This window comes from Xenopus laevis, chromosome 2S (assembly GCF_017654675.1).
Source record: "Xenopus laevis strain J_2021 chromosome 2S, Xenopus_laevis_v10.1, whole genome shotgun sequence".
Lineage (NCBI taxonomy): Eukaryota > Metazoa > Chordata > Amphibia > Anura > Pipidae > Xenopus > Xenopus laevis.
The window spans coordinates 6,176,486-6,198,645 of NC_054374.1; the positions used below are offsets into that span (position 1 = coordinate 6,176,486).

Sequence of the window (22,160 nt, forward strand, 5' to 3'; positions counted from 1 at the left end):
TTGTTTGGCTGCTGGGGGGAAAAAGGGAGGGGGGTGATATCACTCCAACTTGCAGTAAAGAGTGATTGAAGTTTATCAGAGCACAAGTCACATGACCAGGGGCAGCTGGGAAATTGACAAAATGTCTAGCCCCATGTCAGATTTCAAAATTGAATATAAAAAAATCTGCTCTTTTGAGAAATGGATTTCAGTGCAGAATTAAGCTGGAGCAGCACTATTTACTGATTCATTTTGAAAAAATTTTTTTTCCCATGACAGTATCCCTTTAAGCAACAGATAGTTGACATCATATTAAGTGGAATATGAAAGAATTTTACCAAACTGGAATATATATTTAAGTAAATATTGTCCTTTTACATCTCTTGCCTTGAACCCCCATATTGTGATGGTCTGTGTGCTGCCTCAGAGATCACCTGACCAGAAATACTGCAGTTCTAACTGTAACAGGAAGGGATCACCTGACCAGAAATACTTCAACTCTAACTGTAACAGGAAGAGATCACCTGACCAGAAATACTGCAGCTCTAACTGTAACAGGAAGAGATCACCTGACTAGAAATACTGCAGCTCTAACTGTAACAGGAAGAGATCACCTGACCAGAAATACTGCAGCTCTAACTGTAACAGGAAGGGATCACCTGACCAGAAATACTTCAACTCTAACTGTAACAGGAAGAGATCACCTGACCAGAAATACTGCAGCTCTAACTGTAACAGGAAGAAGTGTGGAAGCAAAAGACACAACTGTCAATTGGCTCATGTGATCTAACGTGTATGATTTGTGTGCACCGTGAATCCTACAATCCCAGGGGGAGGCCCTTATTTTTTAAAATGGCCATTTTCTATTTATTATTACCCAATGGCACATACTACTAAAAAAAAGTAAATTATTATGATAAGGGTTTATTTACATGAAGCAGGGTTTTACATATGAGCTGTTTTATGCAATATCTTTTTATAGAGATCTACATTGTTTGGGGGGTATAGTTTTCCTTTAACATAACACTTGCACCAGCCTGAAAGGAGTTAACCCCCATTGGTGCTCATTACCCCTCTAGAGTGCAGGTTTTGCATAAACAGCCCAATTAGTGCACCAAAGCAGCTCAGTGATTTGCGAAGCCCTTCTTGTCCTACTTATAAATCGGAGGGTTTCCCTGAATAGTGCCGTTTGGGGGAAGGGCAATTGTGAGAGTCTGTGTGATATAATGCACTGCCGGCTTCCTAATGACCCACCTCTCATTCACTGAACGGCTTCACTAGGGACAATGCAAAGTGGAGTGGAGATTTGTGAGTCACAACGCAGCTTCCTGATATACAAAAACAGCCCTATTGTTCTGCAAATGTCACCGTTTAATGCTAACTTTCACTTGTGAATAGGGAAAGGCCAAGCTTATTAGCCCTGTGATAATGTCGGCATGCCAGGGGTTAGTAGTAGCCTGGGAGCAGCACATGAGGGAACAGCAGCAGCCCCGCCTGTAATAATAAGCAGCATTTCCTGTGAGCTCAGAAGCCACTTCAAATACAGCAAGGAAAGTTCAATGAGCAGGAGAAGCATTGGTGGAGATCCAATACAAGAAGCCTGTGCAGGGGGTGCCTCACGGGGTTAACCAGCATCACTAGAGAAAAGACAAAAAAGGTAACCGGCTTTGAGGAAGTGCAAGAAATCCCCTTACGTCCCCTCCTTTTCATCTTGCAAAGTGATATTTCAGCTGCAGTTGGAGCTCCGTCTGTGATCTACGGAGGGAGCAGATCTGCTGGGCTTCAGGAGGAACGGTCTCACCTGGAACTTTGGGGAATTCCTGTTTAATGCCCACAAGCTTGGCACTGCCATAGAAAATGTGCAACCCACAAGCATGACGTGGACTGTGTGTGCCTGTTCTACTGGTGCGGTCGAAATAAGGATTAGCGGGACTCCATGGAGAGCAATTTGCCACCAGTTGGACCAGGGGTGGAGGAAGAAGACGAGGCCATTAGATTTCTGGAAAGTGTCTTGGAAGATGACTCTGGTTTTTGCTTTGATGATGCAGAATGCCAGTCTCCAACGAGCCCTAATGAGATCTCTGCTTTCCCAATGGGCCCTAAGGTAAGTTAGGCCACTATAAAGGGTTTGACAGGTGCCTGTTTGTCTCACCTTTGCCTTCTAATGACTGTAGCACACCTTAGGGACAACCCCTCCTTAGCACTGAGCTGCTGATAAAGTACATACACATCATTGACTACTACAGGACTAGGACTTCTCTGCTTGCCTTACACTTAAAACTCCAAAATGTTACTTTAATTCAGCAGCCATGTCTGTAAGCTTAGCATACACCTCCATTATGTCTTCCAATACACAAACAGTCTCTCTATGTGGTTTGTTGGAATACTTTTAATGAATGGGGGAGTCTGTAAAGAGCCTTTATGTCCCTTACAGCAGCAGGCACTTTGTGTAAGCTTCACTTTTTTTAGAGTTGGGAAAATCAAGTTTGTGCCATTTCCATGTCATGCTTGTGGTTAGCTGAGAATGATGGGAGCTGTCATTTTTGTTATTAGAACTGGTTGTGTCAAAACTATATATATATATATATAGTGAATAAAGTTGTATCTTGTAAAATATAAGGATATTATAAGTTACCGAGGAGTTTCATGACCATATAAAAGTAAGAGGCCGAAGGTCATGGAACTCCGAGGTAACTTCTAATATCCTCATATTTTACAACTGGGGGTACTTTATTTATTATAATACACAAGTTTCAGTGAGTCATGTGACGGAAATGACATCAGAACTCACCGTTTATAACTGATGACATCTGAACTCACTGTTTATAAGGATATAATTTACAGGATATTCATGGCTTTTGTGTATTATATGTATATATTTGTGTTGCGCTTGTTTAACAGATTGTTGTACAACATGGGTTCATTCATCAGGCATGTCTGCATCTAGTTGCATCTGATGGCTTCCAGGGATGTATGTTTATGTCACTCGATCACAGCTCATCCTCTGGGCGGATCATTCTTAGAAATGACCATTAGCTGAGCATCCTGGGAGTAGCAGTCTGTGTTCATGTTGAACCTTCACCTTTAAAGGGATACTGTCATGGGAAAAAACATTATTTTTCAAAATGAATCAGTCAATAGTGCTGCTCCAGCAGAATTCTGCACTGAAATCCATTTCTCAAAAGAGCAAACATATTTTTTTATATTCAATTTTGAAATCTGACATGGGGCTCGACATATTGTCAATTTCCCAGCTGCCCCTGGTCATTTGACTTGTGCCTGCACTTTAGGAGAGAAATGCTATTTTGAGAAATGGATTTCAGTGCAGAATTCTGCTGGAGCAGCACTATTAATTGATGTGTTTTGAAAAAAATGTTTTTTCCCATGACAGTATCCCTTTAACAAAGGAGCTTTCCATGTCATGTTGAAAGCTTATTCTTACATTTTTGATGAGAATATTGCCATGTTTGAGCTTGCTTGGGGCCACAGGGATTACAGCCCCCCATGTATAGCCCCATTGTTAATGTAAAGGTGACAGTTAGTAGGTACACACACTGCTTTAGTTTTTTCGGTTAAGTAGCTAATGGAAGGGAAGTGCTGTGCAACCCCCAGGCTGCCAGTAGGGTTTGTGGCCTTGCGGGTAAAAATGATGGTGGATCCCAATGTTATTAATAGGGAAAAAAGATAAATATATAAATATATAGGAAGGCCGGTATTTTTTTTTCCCAGAAAAGGTGGCAACCCTAGTTGTCAGTAGAAAACTGCTCATTATGATATTTTAGATCCCCTCACTTTATTGGGAGAAAGGTAAATTGTCTTGTGTTCTATGGCCTGCCCATTGATATAGTGAATAAAGTAGCCCCTCTTGTAAAATATAAGGATATTATAAGTTACCGAGGAGTTTCATGACCATATAAAAGTACGAGGCTGAAGGCTGAGTGTTTTTATACAGGTCATGGAACTCCGAGGTAACTTCTAATATCCTCATATTTTGCAACTGGGGGTACTTTATTTATTATAATACACAAATTTTAGTGAGTCGTGACAGAAATGACATCAGAACTCACCGTTTATAAGGATATAATTTACAAGATATTCATGGCTTTTGTGTATTATAAATTGTTACGGCTGACCTCTGCTTTATAGTCTATTTGTAGCTTTATACTTGTAGCTTTATACTTGTAGCTTTAGGGTTGGGGCAGATTCGGGGAGATTTAGTCGCCTGGCGACTAATCGCCTCTTCTGCTGGCCGACAATCTTCGTCTGCCTTCCGCCTGCTTGAATGAAGAATCGCCTGCGCTAATGCACTCGTGCCGCTTCATTTTACGAAGTTGCCCGAAGTTTCGTCATGAGGCAACTTCGCAAGTGCATTAGTGCAGGCGATTCTTCATTCAAGCAGGCGGAAGGCAGTTTGGCGTTGTTGCCCCGCAGAAAAGGCGATTAGTCGCCAGGCGACTAAATCTGCCCATCTGCCCCAACCTTATACTTGTATCTTCATATTTGTAGTACTTCATACTTGTAGCTTTATACTTTAGCTTTATATTTATATCTTTATAGTGTATTTATCGAGATGAGCCGTACGTGGCCAGTGACGTATCTAGTTCTATTGGTGAGAGGATTTCCTCTGCTCTGGCCTCTATGCCGTCTGATTTAATTAATGTACTTTACATGTTTGGGCAATTCTGCTGCACCCTCTCCTACATGGCAGCTTCTTTATTGCCTATCCAGACCTTCGCTTTGGAACTTGTACCCGGTGGCCCTTTTGCTGTTGAACTGCTGCATGCTGGGAATTGTGATCCAGTTTGGAATAGCTGTCGGCAATAGAATTGTGACAGTTTAGCTGTGTAGGTATATAGGTAAGAATGGCATGGCTAGCTCGTGGTGCCACACCTCAGTCATGTGGTCTGGGCCACCCTTCACTAGATGGATAAAAGGATTGGGCCCAGCCCTGCTGAATAAAAATGCAGTAAGCTTGTAATTATCTCTCCCCGTCTCAGCCAGTGGCGTGTTTTATGGTGCCAAGATTATGAACTGATTGCAGACACTTTAACTCTTCAATATTGTACACTTTGTGCTGGATATCTTCTATAAAGGGTACAGCAGTGCCACTGAACTCTTTATCCACCTGCCAACCGGAACTAGGGGTGTGTTTAATTTTGAAATCTGACATGGGGCTAGACATATTGTCAGTTTCCCAGCTGCCCCCAGTCATATGACTTGTGCTCTGACAAATTCAGTCACTCTTTACTGCTGTACTGTAAGCTGGAGTGATATCCCCCTTCTCTGGCAAGTGTTACCTCGGGTGTGCTGTCTGAACTCAAAGTGCTGCTGCTGCGGCGGGGGGGCCAAAGTGGCCGGCTGGATTGCTCGGGGTACCGGCCGGGCTGGGTATGTTTTTAACAGGAAAATCTGACTGCAGCTTCCAGCATATTGGTACTTTGCGTGAGTGCCAAATAGCAATAACACCCATTCACATGGGTTCAAGACTACATCTCCCAGAATGCTCTGCTCAGATTTGCTGTTGTTAAAAGGGCTCATAGTGCCGTGAGTCCCATTGGCTTATTTGTTCCCCATTAAGGAGAAATATATGATTTCTTTCAATAAGCAAATGCAACTCAGTTTTGTGATCGTAATTCCGTGACTTGCTTCCCCAGTGGTATGTGGCTTCCTGGGTGCCTCTGCGGAGCTCCTCATGTGATTCGCTTGCCTCATCTCAGTATTTCTTGTATATAATGGATGAGCAGTTCCTCTTTTATTGGCAGCGTTTGAGAAAATGTCATGTTGCTTTGGTAAATCTGACCTGGGTGCAAAATTCCGATGAGAGATTTCCACGACCCACGGGCCACAGACTTACCTGAATAGGTATCTGAGATTGTTCGTGCAGCTGGAGGGCCCCATCCTTGCTTGTGTAATAAATTGCTCTCCTGTTGTGTAATACTTTTTCCAAAGTGTAATAAACTATGTAAACAACCTTAACCCATACTTGACCATTGAGCACATATCGTTATGCTGGTTTCTGTTCTATCTGTCCTGATACGTATACACCAATGGGATATGTTATCTGGAAACCTGTTATCCAGAAAGCTCTGAATTATGAAATGTCTCCCATAGACAAATCCAAATTTTTATTAGAAATGATTTCCTTTTTTCCCTGTAGTAATAAAACAGTCGCTTGTACTTGATCCCAACTAAGATATAATTAATCCTTATTGGAAGCAAAACCAGCCTATTGCGTTTATTTAAAAGGATACGGTCATGGGAAAACGTTTGTGCTGCTCCAGGAGAATTCTGCACTGAAATCCGTTTCTCAAAAATCAAACATATTTTTTAATGTTTAATTTTGAAATCAGACATGGGACTATATTGACCATTTCCCAGCTGCCCCCAGTCATGTGACTTGTGCTCTGATAAACTTCAGTCACTCTTTACTGCAAGTTGGAGTGATATCACCCTCCTCCCTTTCCCCCCAGTAGCCTAACAACAGAACAATGGGAAGGTAACCAGATAGCAGCTCCCTAACACAAGATAACAGCTGCCTGGTAGATCTAAGAACAGCACTCAATAGTAAAATCCAGGTCCCACTGAGACACACTCAGTTACATTGAGTAGGAGAAACAACAGGCTGCCAGAAAGCAGTTCCATCCTAAAGTGCTGGCTCTTTCTGAAATCACATGACCAGGCAAAATGACCTGAGATGCACCTACACACCAATATTACAACTAAATACACTTGCTGGTTCAGGAATGACATTTTATATTGTACAGTGAATTATTTGCAGTGTAAACAGTGTCATTTAGAAATAAAATTACATCATAAAAATCATGACAGAATCCCTTTAATGTTTACATGATTCTCTAGTAGTTTTAAAGTCTAAAAATCCAAATTACAGAAAGATCCGTTATCCAGAAAACCCCAAGTCCGGAGCATTCTGTATAACGGGTCCCATGCCACGCACTGTATACTGCAGAGACGTTCTCTAATATATGCTCTAATATATACAGTGTGCTAGAATGTTTATATAGAACACACAGAGGGTTGTGACTGGACTGGGTCTATTATTAAAGCTGAGCCTATAAATAGCAGTGACACATTTATACTAAACGCTTTGCATAGATTGCTCATCTGTCACACCAGTCCCTGCCCCAGTGGTGCCTAACCGCTAAAGTCCCTACAAATACAGCCCTGAATTTATATAAGGAACCATGATAGGTTGATTACCAGTGGCTCTTTAAACGGAAAAAATAGTTTTCCCCTTAAAAAGACTATTAAAGGGGTAGTTCACCTTTAAAGGGATACTGTCATGGGAAAAAAATATTTTCAAAATGAATCAGTTAATAGTGCTGCTCCAGCAGAATTCTGCACTGAAATCCATTTCTCAAAAGAGCAAACAGATTTTTTTTATATTCAATTTTGAAATCTGACATGGGGCTAGACATATTGTCGATTTCCCAGCTGCCCCAAGTCATGTGACTTGTGCTCTGATAAACTTCAATCACTCTTTACTGCTGTACTGCAAGTTGGAGTGATATCACCCCCTCCCTTTCCCCCCAGCAGCCAAACAAAAGAACAATGGGAAGGTAACCAGATAACAGCTCCCTAACACAAGATAACAGCTGCCTGGTAGATCTAAGAACAACACTCAATAGTAAAAACCCATGTCCCACTGAGACACATTCAGTTACATCGATAAGAAAAAACAGCAGCCTGCCAGAAAGCATTTCTCTCCTAAAGTGCAGGCACAAGTCACATGACTGGGGGCAGCTGGGAAATTGACAATATGTCTAGCCCCATGTCAGATTTCAAAATTGAATATAAAAAAATCTGTTTGCTCTTTTGAGAAATGGATTTCAGTGCAGAATTCTGCTGGAGTAGCACTATTAACTGATGTGTTTTGAAAAAAAACATGTTTTCCGATGACAGGATCCCTTTAAGAAAACTTTTAGTACGTTATAAAATGGCTAATTCTAAGCAACTTTTCAACTGGCCTTCATTTTTTTTCTTTTTTTTATAGTTATTTAATTGTTTACCTTTTTTCTTCTGTCTGTTTCCAGCTTTCAAATGGGGGTCACTGACCCCATCTAAAAAACAAATGCTCTGTGAGGTTACAAATTCATAGTTATTGTTACTTTATTAGGCATGTTTCTATTCAGACCTCTCCTATTCATATTTCAGTCTTACTCAAATCAGTGCATTGTTGCTAGGGTCATTTGGACCCTAACAACCAGATTGCTGAAATTTCCACCTGCTGAAAAACTCAAAAACAATAAAATGAAAACCAATTGCAAATTGTCTCCGAAGATCACTCTCTATATCATACTGAAAGATAATTTAAAGGTAAACAACCCCTTTATTATAAAGATGTAGCTTATTGTTCCTGCCCTCCTCTGCACAGCTGCATATTTTCACTTGTATAAAGGCAAACCGCCATCATTATTGCCCTGAGATGTTGAATGTATCTCTGTGCAGCTAGCAAGCAATATGGCAACTCTCACTTATTAAAATAAAGCCTATTAAAGGGAATCTCATCCCAAAATAATTTTTGGCCTAAAAAAATAAAAGCTAATTCTAAGCAACTTTGTAATATACATTCATTACACATTTTCTTTGGTTTTTAAGTTACTTGTATATATATATTGCTACAGAAAGCAGTGTCTGTCCCTTTCTATTCTCAGACTGTTGATACGATGTAAGACAAGGAGCTGATTAACAGACCTGACTTTGCTGCTGGGGAACTAAAACTTTGTTTAAAAAGTAAAAAAACAGGAAACGCTGCTTTCAATAGCAATTGTTTTTACAAATAACTTTTAAGAGCACTGAAAAATTTTATAAATGAATATTGGAAAGCTGCTGTTTTTCTTTAATAGGCAAAATGTTATTTTGGGGTTGACTTGCCCTTTAATAATGTAGTATATTATAATGGCTTCTGTACTCTTTCCCACAGTCTGCAGCCCTAAGCCATTTACAATAGAGCCCACCTAATCTACCCTCCACATATCCAGGTATTTACTGATTTTTCCTCCAGTGATATAGAGGGGATGTATATACCTGTGCACTGCATCCAGTTTGCTGAAACTCCCATATCTTGCCCTTTGCCCTCATTCTTGACTGTTCAGGTGATATTTTAGTAGCCAGTTGAATTGGAGGCATTTTAAGGGGCAGATTCACTCAAGGGCGAATTTTCGTCAGCATCGCACCACTTCGCCAGGAACAAATACACAAATAGAATGCAACGTTTCGTCCCGGTGTGTCGAACGCTTGCGACTTTCCGCTAGCTTTACTTCGGCTCTGCGAGCATTTCATAGCGAAGATACGCTAGCGTTCATTTGTACCGAACGAAAATTGCATTTAGGTCAATTTACATACAGCGGGTAATTTAAAGTTGTATGGACGCCTTTATTATAAAAGTTGGTGCAGATGCCTGACATTACCACTTTTTATTACACTAGTCTAGGGAACCTGATAAATATATAACGCCCTACACATGAGCCCACTGTAAAATGAATGTTCCATGTGTTATGAAATATCTGGAAAAAAACGGTTACCCAAAAAAGTTAGTTAGGACTTTTGCAGCTAATCCCGGGTTAAAAAAAAAAAGGAAAAGTCGACATCGTTTTATGAACTTAATGCGTTTTCGGCTCAAAGGATATGATGTTGAGGCGGATGTAACTGCTTCATAGCACTTCACCTGGTCGGAAGTGGTGAAGTCAACTTTGATGAAAGAGGTAACGTTCAGTAGTTAGTGAATTTGCAGAGTAACGATCGATCACCAAAACGAAATGTCCTGTTCGCTAGCAAATTGGCACTGTTAGTGAATTGGTGATGTCCCTACGGGTGGCAACGCTGGGTAAAATTCGCTAGCGTTAGCCACTTCGCTCTTTAGTAAATCTGCCCTAAGTTTTGCCACTTCCCACTTGTGGGTGACCTATGAGTGAGCAGGCAGTTGGGCACAGGGCCGGAACTAGGAGTAGGCAGAGTAGGCACATGCCTAGGGCGCAAAGCTGGGGGGGCACCAGGCACACACCTGCTCTGACGCCTACCCCATTGTCCGGTCCTGTCTTTCGCTGACTGCCACAGATAATTTCTTGTGATAGCGCTTCTGTGCCTGTGCGCATGCAGTTCTGCACATGTGCGTCCGAGCGCAGTTTCTCGCACTCAGCTGGCGCCGTGCCCAGCCAGGATGCCTAGGGCGCCTGGCTGGGTTGGCCCGGCTCTGGTCGGGCACACCATTAGAAGAAGTCCCTTGCCCGTGGGCTATAAGTAGGGCACCTGTGGTTGTGTTGAACAAGGCATATGCCCAACACTAGCAGTTCTAACCTGCCCTGCGCTCTCACACTCCTGCCAAACCTTCAGGCTTTGTAAGAAATAAATAAGTGAGCCATTACGTGGGTCCCCTCCCTGTATTCCTGTAATCCTGCCAAAGCTTCAGTTTATATACAAAACAATGGCTGTTTAGTCTGCAGCAGCTGCTTCTAAGCTTTTCCATAGTCCCTCCCACCCACCTCATTCTGCAAGACCGTTTCCAGAATTCTCACCTAAATGTGGAACAGTACTGATCCGACTGCAGAACTGGCAGTTTGTATTGTGTCTCCGCCCACATCAAACCCTGCGCAAGTATATGCAGGAATATTGAACCCTGCACTGGTGTATGCAACATCGTTTTATCCCTTACACATCCAGAAGGGCCGACAAGTTACTTTCTCAGGCCTTTGCCGAAAAAATCCTTTCATGCGTGTGTACATAAACATTAATTTTGCACAGGTGCAGTAACCCATAGCAACCAACTAGTGGATCAGCCTAGTGCTGATATACTAAGGGTGGTGGAACATGCTAAGATTCTGGGAGATTTAGTCGCCCATCGACAAATCACCTCTTCTTCAGGCGACTAATCTCCCCGAAAAGCCTTCCTGCCAGCTAGAATGTAAATCACCGGCGGGACGTCACTCGGAGCGATTCGTTTTTTCCGAAGTCGCCCAAAGTAGCCTCACGAGTAAACTTCGGAAAACGAAGTGCTCCGAGTGATATCCCGTCCTTGATTTAGATTCTAGCCGGCGGAAAGGCTTTTTGGGAGATTAGTCGCCTGAAGAAGAGGTAATTTGTCGCCAGGCGAATAAATCTCCCAGAATATTAGCGTGTCACTAGCCTAAATGTCTGATGGCTTTATTGTCTCGTTAACTCTTTCCCATGATAAAGTGGGAGCACTAGACAGTCATAAACTGTTAAACAACCCTAACAGTTAGGGGTTAATAGCAGCTGTTTTGTTACTTATATTTTTATTGTACAGAAAGGTTGGTCCCATGTCTGAGAGATACTTGGCTTGAAAGTTATTGCTTCGTATACCCAAGCAACCATTCTGCCATTTGCACATAATTTGCCCATCGCCGCGCACTATTGATTAGGGTCTGTGCATGAAGTTGCCTCGTTTGAGCAATCATGGTCACTTCTCATATGAATAAACATAAGTACAAGTACGGGACCTGATATAAAGAATTAGTTCACCTTAATACATTTTATTATGGTGGAAACGGTAATATTCTAAGGCAATTAAAATTCATTTTTCAGTATGAAAACTGCTGCCCTTATGCTTGATGTTAAATAGGTAGTTCAACTTGAAATTAACTTTTACTATAATTTTGGCAGTGATATTCTTAAATATCCTTCAGTTTGTCCTGTTTTTGTGTGTTGTGGTGTTTTTGCTCAGCAGCTATCCAGTTGCTAGGGTCTCATTTACCATAGTAACGAGGCAGTGTTTTAAATGAGAGTCTGGATTACGGATAGGAAAGGGACTGATGGAAAAGATAGGTGATTTTTTTGGCTGCTGCTTTAGTGAAGGGCAGAACATAGGGTTGCCACCTGCCCGGTTATCCAAATTAGAAAACGGGGTGTGATTCTTTATGATTGACGCGGCAATCGGCCAATCACCATCATAGCCCCACCTCCACAATCAGAACCCGCAATTTCATGGCCCCGCCTCCCACTTCATTATGGCCCTGCCTCCCACTACATTGTGGCCCTGCCTCCCACTACATCATGACCCCGCCTCCCACTACAGCATGGCCCCGCCTCCCTCCCAGAATTAGTTAGGATAAAGGTGGAAACCCTAGCTGATTACGTCCTTTATTTACATTCTGCACACTCTGCTCTGCTTTTAAATTGTTTTACATTTCTAATATTCTCAACATTTCTAATTAATATTACTTACTATTAATAATTAATATTAAATGCAGTAGACCTACCATTTGATGTTTTTTAGGTGGTCCAGAATTTTTTTTTTTTATAAAATCGGGAAAATTTAAAATGAATGAAATCGGGGGATGTAAAACTGAGGTTTCACAGTATGAAAAATCAGCAGCTAAAATAGAAAAAAAAATGAATACTTTGCAAAGTGACTTAGATTAGGCCCATCTATAACATATGCTGAGTTAAAGGGATACTGTCATGGGAAAAAAAAAAATTTTCAAAATGAATCAGTTAATAGTGCTGCTCCAGCAGAATTCTGCACTGAAATCCATTTCTCAAAAGAGCAAACAGATTTTTTTATAATTCTATTTTGAAATCTGACATGGGGCTAGACATATTGTCAATTTCCCAGCTGCCCCAAATCATGTGACTTGTGCTCTGATAAACTTCAATCACTCTTTACTGCTGTACTGCAAGTTGGACTGATATCACCCCCCCCCCCCTTTTCCCCCCCAGCAGCCAAACAAAAGAACAATGGGAAGGTAACCAGATAGCAGCTCCCTAACACAAGATAACAGCTGCCTGGTAGATCTAAGAACAACACTCAATAGTAAAAACCCATGTCCCACTGAGACACATTCAGTTACATTGAGAAGGAAAAACAGCAGCCTGCCAGAAAGCATTTCTCTCCTAAAGTGCAGGCACAAGTCACATGACCAGGGGCAGCTGGGAAATTGACAATATGTCTAGCCCCATGTCAGATTTCAAAATTGAATATAAAAAAATCTGTTAGCTCTTTTGAGAAATGGATTTCAGTGCAGAATTCTGCTGGAGCAGCCCTATTAACTGATTCATTTTGAAAAATTTTATTTTTCCCATGACAGTATCCCTTTAATGTGAAGCTTAACCTTCCCTGTAACGTTCTTTGGACCAGGTTCGTGTTGTTGTGCATCAGGTTTTCCAGTCCCTCTTAGAGACCTGTATTTGAATATATCTGGGCTTCCAATTCAAACTCATCTGCCACATCCTAAAAATAAACCATATTTGGCAGAGCAGCTCATTTACATTAGGGGAGTCTCTGGATAATTCTATATCTGCACTAGCCAATTGTGGCTATTGATTGTCCCAATACACATTTTATTATCCGGCATCTGGTGATGTGTGCGTGACTCTCCAGCCGGCGGAGCTGCCATACAAAGCACCAACACTCCTCTGTCTATTAAATCCCTCTCTGTACAATGCCCCTACTTATTCATGGGATTCAACATACTTTGATTTACTCTTCATTTAGTTTCAAATGAAGACTTTGATCGTTGCAAAATGCAAGCCTTTGTGTGCGTCTCGTTGAAAATGCTGATAGATTTCAAACTGAGACTATACTTATTAATTGGCTGCAATCGTATTGCAACTGAATTATCATCTGTAGTGCAGTCTAGTGGGGACAATGGTGTAAAAAAAAAAGAGTTTGGTGTTTGAGGTGCAGATGGGTTAATGGTTAACTGAACAACATACAGAAATGGTAATAAAATCGACATATCTCAGTCCTAAGGGCAGAGACACACGTTCAGATTCGGGGAGATTAGTCGGCCAGCGACAAATCTCCTCTTCTTCAGGGTGACTAATCTCCCGAACTGCCTTCCCATCGGCTAGAATGTGAATAGCTGTCGGCATGGCAAACGGATCGCTTCGTTTTCCGAAATCGCCCTGAAGTTTCCTCGTGAGGCGACTTTGGAAAAACAAAATGCTCCGAGTGTCATCCCGTCGGCGATTTTCATTCTTGCCGATGGGATGGCAGTTTGGGGAGATTAGTCGCCCTGAAGAGATGTGTCGCCTCACAAGGAAACTTCGGGCGACTTCAGAAAGACGAAGTGATCCAAATGCCATCCTGCTTTACATTCTAGCCGGCGGGAAGGCATTTAGGGGAGATTAGTCGCCCACGCTCGGATCAGCCCGATATCTCCCATTTCAATGTGGGCATATCGGGGAGAGATCCGCTCGTTTGGCAACATCGCCAAACAAGCGGATCTCTACGTCTATGGCCACCTTAAGGCAGACAGAACCCCTGCTTGAATACAAGCCAAGCAAATAAAATGTATCTGCCCTATTACATTGTATGAATAACATTCCCTTGTCTTCATTCATCATTCAGTTTTCAGTATGTACATAGTGTATATATTTGTTGGCTAATAACATGCCTGGAGCCATGAAACAAATTCACATTATGTGCCAAAGGATCCATATTCCAAGGCATAAGGGTAAATAGATGAAATTCCTTAATTTACATGATCTTACTCTTACTAGCTATAGGACCAAGTAGAATGAGTATTAATATATCCAGAGGTCTGTATTGATTTGATTAAGTAATTAAGTACATCGGCCAGATTAAATATCATAAAAGGTGTAGGGAGAATTCAGCAGGTTGGTGCCCCTGTGCGCAGACAAGGTGATTTGTTGCATTTAACTAAAGAGAAGTCGGTTTGCCAACTTCGGTGAATTGTGACACCAGAATTCACTGCTTAGTGTGTTTTGGACTTTGCTTGTCTATTGTTTGGTGCTTTTAAATAACTTAAAGGGATACTGTCATGGGAAAAACATTTTTTTCAAAATGAATCAGTTAATAGTGCTGCTCCAGCAGAATTTTGCACTGAAATCCATTTCTCAAAAGAGCAAACAGATTTTTTTATATTCAATTTTGAAATCTGACATGGGGCTAGACATTTTGTCAATTTCCCAGCTGCCCCAAGTCATGTGACTTGTGCTCTGATAAACTTCAATCACTCTTTACTGCAGTGATATCCCCCCCTCCCTCCCCCCCCAGCAGCCAAACAACAGAACAATGGGAAGGTAACCAGATAGCAGCTCCCTAACACAAGATAACAGCTGCCTGGTAGATCTAAGAACAACACTCAATAGTAAAATCCAGTTCCCACTGAGACACATTCAGTTACATTGAGAAGGAAAAACAGCAGCCTGCCAGAAAGCATTTCTCTCCTAAAGTGCAGGCACAAGTCACATGACCAGGGGCAGCTGGGAAATTGACAATATGTCTAGCCCCATGTCAGATTTCAAAATTGAATATAAAAAAATCAGTTTGCTCTTTTGAGAAATGGATTTCAGTGCAGAATTCTGCTGGGGTAGCACTATTAACTGATGTGTTTTGAAAAAAACATGTTTTCCGATGACAGGATCCCTTTAATATTATTCTATCAATGTATCACATTAAATCGCTATGTGGCTTTAGTGCTGTGTTAAGAATGACGCTGGCCTATATATAAGTAATTCCATTGCGCATAAAATGGTTCAAAGGACATGGAGGAGTTTATCAATACAGGTTTGGGATTTGTTATCCAGTAACCCGTTATCCAGAAAGTTACGAATTAGTGAATACCCATCTCCCATAGACTCCATTTTAACTAAATAATCCAAATTTTCAAATATGATTTCCCTTTTCTGTGTAATAATAAAACAGTAGCTTGTACTTGATCCCAACTAAGATATAATTAATCCTTATTGGAGGCAAAACCAGTCTATTGGGTTTATTTAATGTTTACATGATTTTCTAGTAGACTTAAGGTATCAAGATGCAAATTACAGAAAGATCCATTATCCGGAAAATCCCAGTTCCTCAAGTATTCTGTATAACAGGTCCCATACCTGTAGTTGAAAGGGCTGCAAGTGGTAACTCGTGTAGATATTAAATAGTAAATACGGCCCCCCCTTCACAAATAACGTTATAAATTAGAAAGCGGATACAAAGATGTGCCAACATGACACATTCTGACATGGTCCCGTTTCCCATGTAATTAAATTTTCCCGTCTAATCGAGGTCCTCATGTGCTTGCTTTACCTTCTGTTCTATAAATGAATATGCAAAAGATCCAGACGCTGTCATAGCAGTAACTCTGATTGGATTGTTAGCCCAAAGGCCAAATGATCAACTCAGCCAGTTATTTGCCACCTCAAGTCATTCATACCAGTGAAAGATCGTCTTATTTACTAATGGTGGCTAAATTAAAATAAATGGCAGTTTTCCAATCCCCCCCCCCAACCTTATTGTTTAATAATTCCAATGTAATTGCACCTGGAAACTTGGCATGTGCCAGGCAGAGCTGAGCTAAATCTCAGACACAAAACATACATGTTTGTGCTTCCATGTCTTGGACATCACACGAGCAAGTCACATGAAGCAGAGTGAAACTGTATAGCTTCTCTGGTTTTGTGCTTTACCTTCTGTTCAATAAGAACAAAAGATTAAAGGAACAGTAACACCAAAAAATTTAAATGTTTTAAAGTAATAAAAATAGTAGTGTTGCCCTGCATTGGTAAATCTGATCTGTTTGCTTCAGAAACACTACTATAGTTCATATAAACAAGCTGCTGTGGAGCAATGGCGGAAATTGAAAAATGGCTATATGGCACAGGTTAACTAATGGATAACAGATAACACCATTAAACAGACAGAACTTATTTGCTATCTGCTGTGTAACTTGAGCCTTTTCTCCTTTGAATGGCTGCCCCCATTGCTACACAGCAGCTTATTTATATAAACAATAGTAGTGTTTCTGAAGCAAACAGCAGTTTTACCAGTGCAGGGCAACACTGCATTATATTTTCATTACTTTAAAACACTTTTATTTTTTGACGTTACTGTTCCTTTAATACGTCTAAAACACGTGCATTTTCCCTTTAAGTGTACATGAGCTGAGGAGCTCGTTCATGTTGCCCTTTGGTACAGAGGTTGCCTATTTGCTTAGCAAACAACATGAAGAAGGTTCAGGAAAGCTGCCGTCTCCCTCCTGATTCCTGAAGCTGTACTTACTGATCACTCCCATTATTGCTGTATTTGCATTGCTTTGTGCAGGCCTGTAGGGGTCTAGCAAGTAGCAATACACAGGAGAATAGAGGGAGGACAGGTGATCACAGCTCATATGTAAAACTGATGGTGATGTTTGGGAGCCCTAAGGGCAGATTCGGGGAGATTAGTCGCCCAACGGCAAATCTCCTCTTCTTCGGGGCAACTAATCTCCCTGAACTGCCTCCCACCAGCTAGAATGTAAATCGCTGGTGGGATGGCTCTAGGAAACTTCGGGCGACTTCAGAAATCGAAGTGCTCCAATTTACATTCTAGCCAGCGGGAAGGCAGTTCGGGGAGATTAGTTGCCCCGAAGAAGAGGAGATTAGTCGTTGAGCAACTAATCTCCGGAATCTGACCGCGTGTCTCTGCCCTAAGGCTCCCAAACTGCCCTAAAAGTTGTGAGCCAGTAAGCACCGGTACATTTAGCTGCTCTGTTTCTGTGTGGGAGCCAGAGATCTTTATTTAGCGCTTCTTGCACAATTTCTCCCTATAGTTGAGCCACGCACACATTCAGTTCAGCTGTTAAGCACATCCAGTGTAAACACAGAATACAGATAAACCACTGAATGACCGTCATAAAGATGAGGCCAGACCCAGTATTGTATACATTTTGTTTGTACAGCCCCAGCATGTCTCCCTGTTCTACTAGGCTGGTGGCACACGTGAAGATTCGGGGGGAGATTAGTCACCGATAACAAATCTCCTCTTCTTCAGGCAACTAATCTCCCCAAATGCCTTTCCACCAGCAAGAATTCTAATCGTTGGCAGGATGGTATATGTAGCGCTTCATTTTCTGAAGACGCCCCCGAAGTTGCCTCACTAGGAAACTTCAGGCGACTTCAGAAAACTGAATCCATGTGCCATCCCGCTGGCGATTCACATTCTAGCCGGCTGTAAGGCATTTTGGGGAGATTGGTCGCCCGAAGAAGAGGAGATTTGTCGCTGGGCAACTAATCTCCCCTGAATCTTCAGGTGTGCCACCACCCTAAGGGGAATGACCAAAAAGTATCTTACAGGCATCTTGAGGCAGCTAACAAGGGTCCTGTTTGCTTTTGCACTGGATAGGATTTTGTCTGTGTTGGGTGGTCGTGGGGCTAATTCGACGTCCCATTTGCCTTTTGAATGAATAAATCACACCTTAAAGGGATACTGTCATGGGAAAAATTTTTTTTTCAAAATGAACCAGTTAATAGTGCTGCTCCAGCAGAATTCTGCACTGAAATCCATTTCTCAAAAGAGCAAACAGATTTTTTTATATTCAATTTTGAAATCTGACATGGGGCTAGACATATTGTCAATTTCCCAGCTGCCCCTGGTCACGTGACTTGTGCCTGCACTTTAGGAGAGAAATGCTTTCTGGCAGGCTGCTGTTTTTCCTTCTCAATGTAACTGAATGTGTCTCAGTGGGACCTGGATTTTACTATTGAGTGTTGTTCTTAGATCTACCAGGCAGCTGTTATCTTGTGTTAGGGAGCTGCTATCTGGTTACCTTCCCATTGTTCTTTTGTTTGGCTGCTGGGGGGGGGGGAAAGGGAGGGGGTGATATCACTCCAACTTGCAGTACAGCAGTAAAGAGTGATTGAAGTTTATCAGAGCACAAGTCACATGACTTGGGGCAGCTTGGAAATTGACAATATGTCTAGCCCCATGTCAGATTTCAAAATTGAATATAAAAAAATCTGTTTGCTCTTTTGAGAAATGGATTTCAGTGCAGAATTCTGCTGGAGCAGCACTATTGTTGCATTTTGGGGTTCGGGTCGACCTCGCACTGCTCCCCGCGGGCGGGTGTGGGTTGAGTATCCATGACAGTATCCCTTTAACTTCCCTCCATTATCTCAGAGTAACTGGGGGGGCAAAGCTTTACTCGTTTTTTTGCGTTTTATTCTGATCGTTTTAGAATATTCTTGCTTGATTGGATTAGCTACATTTCACACATACAAGATATTTCTGAGAATATTGCATTTATGGATTAAAAAAAGAAGTGGGTGTAAGTGAAAGAGATTGGTTTTGGTGGTTTCCAGAAGTTGCTGGCCCTGCTTCCCTGTAACCAAGCCTGTTAGGTTATTATACTGTGCATGTATGTTGGACTTATAAAGTAAATGTAATACATAAATGTATCTGCATAATATTTCTTGTGTAACATGTATGTTTCTGTGATTATCAGGGGGAAAGTGAGTCGGACAAGGGCCTGTTGATGAGACAACTTGTCCTGTCGGGGGTTCTGGCAAGTGAAGAAATTTATATAAACCAACTGGAAGCTCTACTGCTGGTAAGTACCTACTATTTGTGCGCCCAACACATAACTCTATTTATATCAGTAAAATAACATGTTTCGGTTTGGGGTCCTGGTACAGGAGATTTGGAGGCTTATTAGTAAAGAGTTGGAGGAACAATTTTTCACAAAACAGAACTTCAGAAGCCCATCCAAGCTCTGCAGCTGTAAATAAATCAGGTTACCACTTGTATTTATAGTTCAAAGGTGTAAGTAAAGATGTGGGCAAATAATCCTTTCTCTGTATTTTAAAGGGAATGAAGTATTGCTGAAGAAAACCAGGATTCTCTTGTTTTTACTAATGCCTAGTTCAAACTCTACAGGTTATTGCTTGTCAACAGCAGCAGAAAAGTATCCCATTTTAATGTTTAGGTCAGGCATGTCCAAACTCCGGCCCGCGGGTCAATTGTGGCCCGTTTTCAATTTCAGACTGGCCCGCAGCCTTAAGCAAGGATTTGCCCATTCAAGGGCAGGCCCGGATAAAAAATTGACACCCAACTGGCCACCCCGAGCAGAGCCATCTTATAGCAGCCCCTCTGGCATTTGCCAGAACCCACAGATTGCCAGTCCGGGCCTGCCTTGCCCTATAGTTTGCACCCTAGAATGGAGCACAATGGGTTGTACCCAACTTTGAATGCAGTGCTGCCTGTGCTTTACAGTCCTGTGTCTGCTGCATTATGATAGAGGAGTGTTGCTCCGGCTCTCTGGCACCCAACAACCTCACACTGCATCTATAAAAAATTGAGTGCAATAGTAAATTGAGTGCTCAGTCTTGTTGAAGACCACAGTTCCCTGCCTTTCTGTTATACATACAGTGGGTTAGGGAATGACACGGAGACAGGTCCGGACTGAGAATTAAATTAGGCCCTGGCATTTCAGGTACACAGAGGCCCAATCAGCCCACATAGAGGCCCAAAAAGCCCCCACCAGCCCACTAAATACTGACTTTCTATGGGACCTTATTGCAGCCCCCCTGTCATTTGCCAGAACCCCCAGTTTGCCAGTCCGGGCCTGCACGGAGATACATGCAGTGACACCTACAATAGGATTTCATGAAGCCCCTTATAACAGACTACTTGGTATTAGTGTCTGGCTCCAACCCTTGCTCCTAACTGCAAAGTTGCTTAGAGTAGGTTTCTCTCTAAAATACTGAAATTTGATATAAAAGCGAAACTTTCCTGTTACTGTGCAGATATCGGCTCCAGAGAGAAGCAGCTTGTGTGCCCTCACCCTAATGTTATTTAACTGCTCTGCAGCGTTCATTTTACATACAGTGGCCCTCATCTCCACTCCCTTTTAGCATGTTAGTCTAGAAACCTGAAGTCCATGTCGGGGTATATTTCAAAAAATATTGTCCAAATTCCCCGAGCAACCATGCATTGATTTGAATAAGAGACTGAAATGTGACTGAATAGGTAGAGTACGGTAATAAAAAGTAGCAATAACAATGCCTTGTTTTTAGATGGGGTCAGTGACCCACCCCCATTTGAACATACCTCCCAACTTTTAGAAATAAAATGATACCTAAGTGAAGTTATAAACCGTTCTTTGAATTCCCTTTTCTTACACAAGTATAATTTGTACTGTGTTATGGAAATCCAAGGAACAGTTTGCTACTTGCATTTTTTTAGTATCCAATATAAGGTGATGGAGAAGTGGAGAAGTGGGGAGATGGAGAGGTGGAGAGATGGAGAGGTGGAGAGGTTTAGAAGTGGAGAGATGGAGAAGTGGAGGGATGGAGAAGTGAAGGGATGGAGAAGTGAAGGGATGGAGAAGTGAAGGGATGGAGAAGTGAAGGGATGGAGAAGTGAAGAGATGGAGAAGTGGAGGGAGAGATGGAGAAGTGGAGGGAGAGATGGAGAAGTGGAGGGAGAGATGGAGAAGTGGAGGGAGAGATGGAGAAGTGGAGGGAGAGATGGAGATAGATAGACAGAGAGATCCTCTTTTCTATGACTGCAGGGGTTTGGTGGTAGGTTTGAGCACTTGATGGAAAATTAGAAGGGGAAACATCAGTGGTAAATGGGCAGATCACCTTTGGAGCAAAAGAAAAACATACAAATACATGATACTTCCCATTGTAATTTTTCACACACACCCTTTCTTTTTTTGTAAAGAAATAGGACATTTCCCCATCAGTTAAATAGTTTAACTGCAATTTAATCATCTACAGCCCAGAAAGGGTTAAACAAGCTCAAGGCAACAAAACATTGGCATCTGCAGATTTCGGCTTGGATTTGGCAACGTTATATTGTTCATATTCAGTGGGAGCAGCTTTGATTGATCTAATGAGGTGTCCCCATCATCTCGTAACCTCACAACAACAGACCCCAAATGTTCTGCTCGAGACAATCGCATGTAACTCTGCAGCCCCTCTGAGCTTTGCCGGCTACTGAATTGGAAATGTTCCTGATGAAAAGCAGCGCCGGGGGTAGGTTTTAATTGAGTAACTAAATATCCTGTTACACAATGATTTCTACTGAGGAATAATGAAGTATTTTGTGGTTTAACTAAACTGAAAGTGTTAAAGGGAAGTCGGGCCAAGAGTGTGACATTTACTTGACCATTAATATTCATTTGCTTTTCATGAGAGCAACAGAAGATTTGTATTTGTGTAAAACCATTAATTGTTGTATTAGGAGTAATTATGTCCTGTTTCCTAACAGTGTCCTATCCAGGGAGTATGGGGTTTGTTACAGTAATAATTCTATTACAAATGATTCCCTGATGATGATGATGATGATGATGAGATATAATATAGACATCCACTGGGCACCAAGCGGCTATAAAATACACAGGCCACACGACTAATTAGTTCATTTCATTCCTCGTTGTTCTATCGGTGGAGACTGAACCCCACGTTTTCATTGGTTCAGTCTG

General features: G+C 41.8%; 1 protein-coding gene across 4 annotated transcripts in view; it reads left to right on the forward strand.

Moving 5' to 3' along the window:
* abr.S (ABR, RhoGEF and GTPase activating protein S homeolog) overlaps nt 1–22,160 on the forward strand; it is a 225,708-nt gene that overhangs the window by 104,461 nt on the left and 99,087 nt on the right. For 3 of the 4 annotated variants that reach the window (NM_001094131.1, XM_041583185.1, XM_041583186.1), the window contains 1 exon segment: nt 19,176–19,280. In NM_001094131.1, coding sequence (NP_001087600.1) covers nt 19,176–19,280 — 105 coding nt within the window. 4 annotated transcript variants of the gene reach the window in all.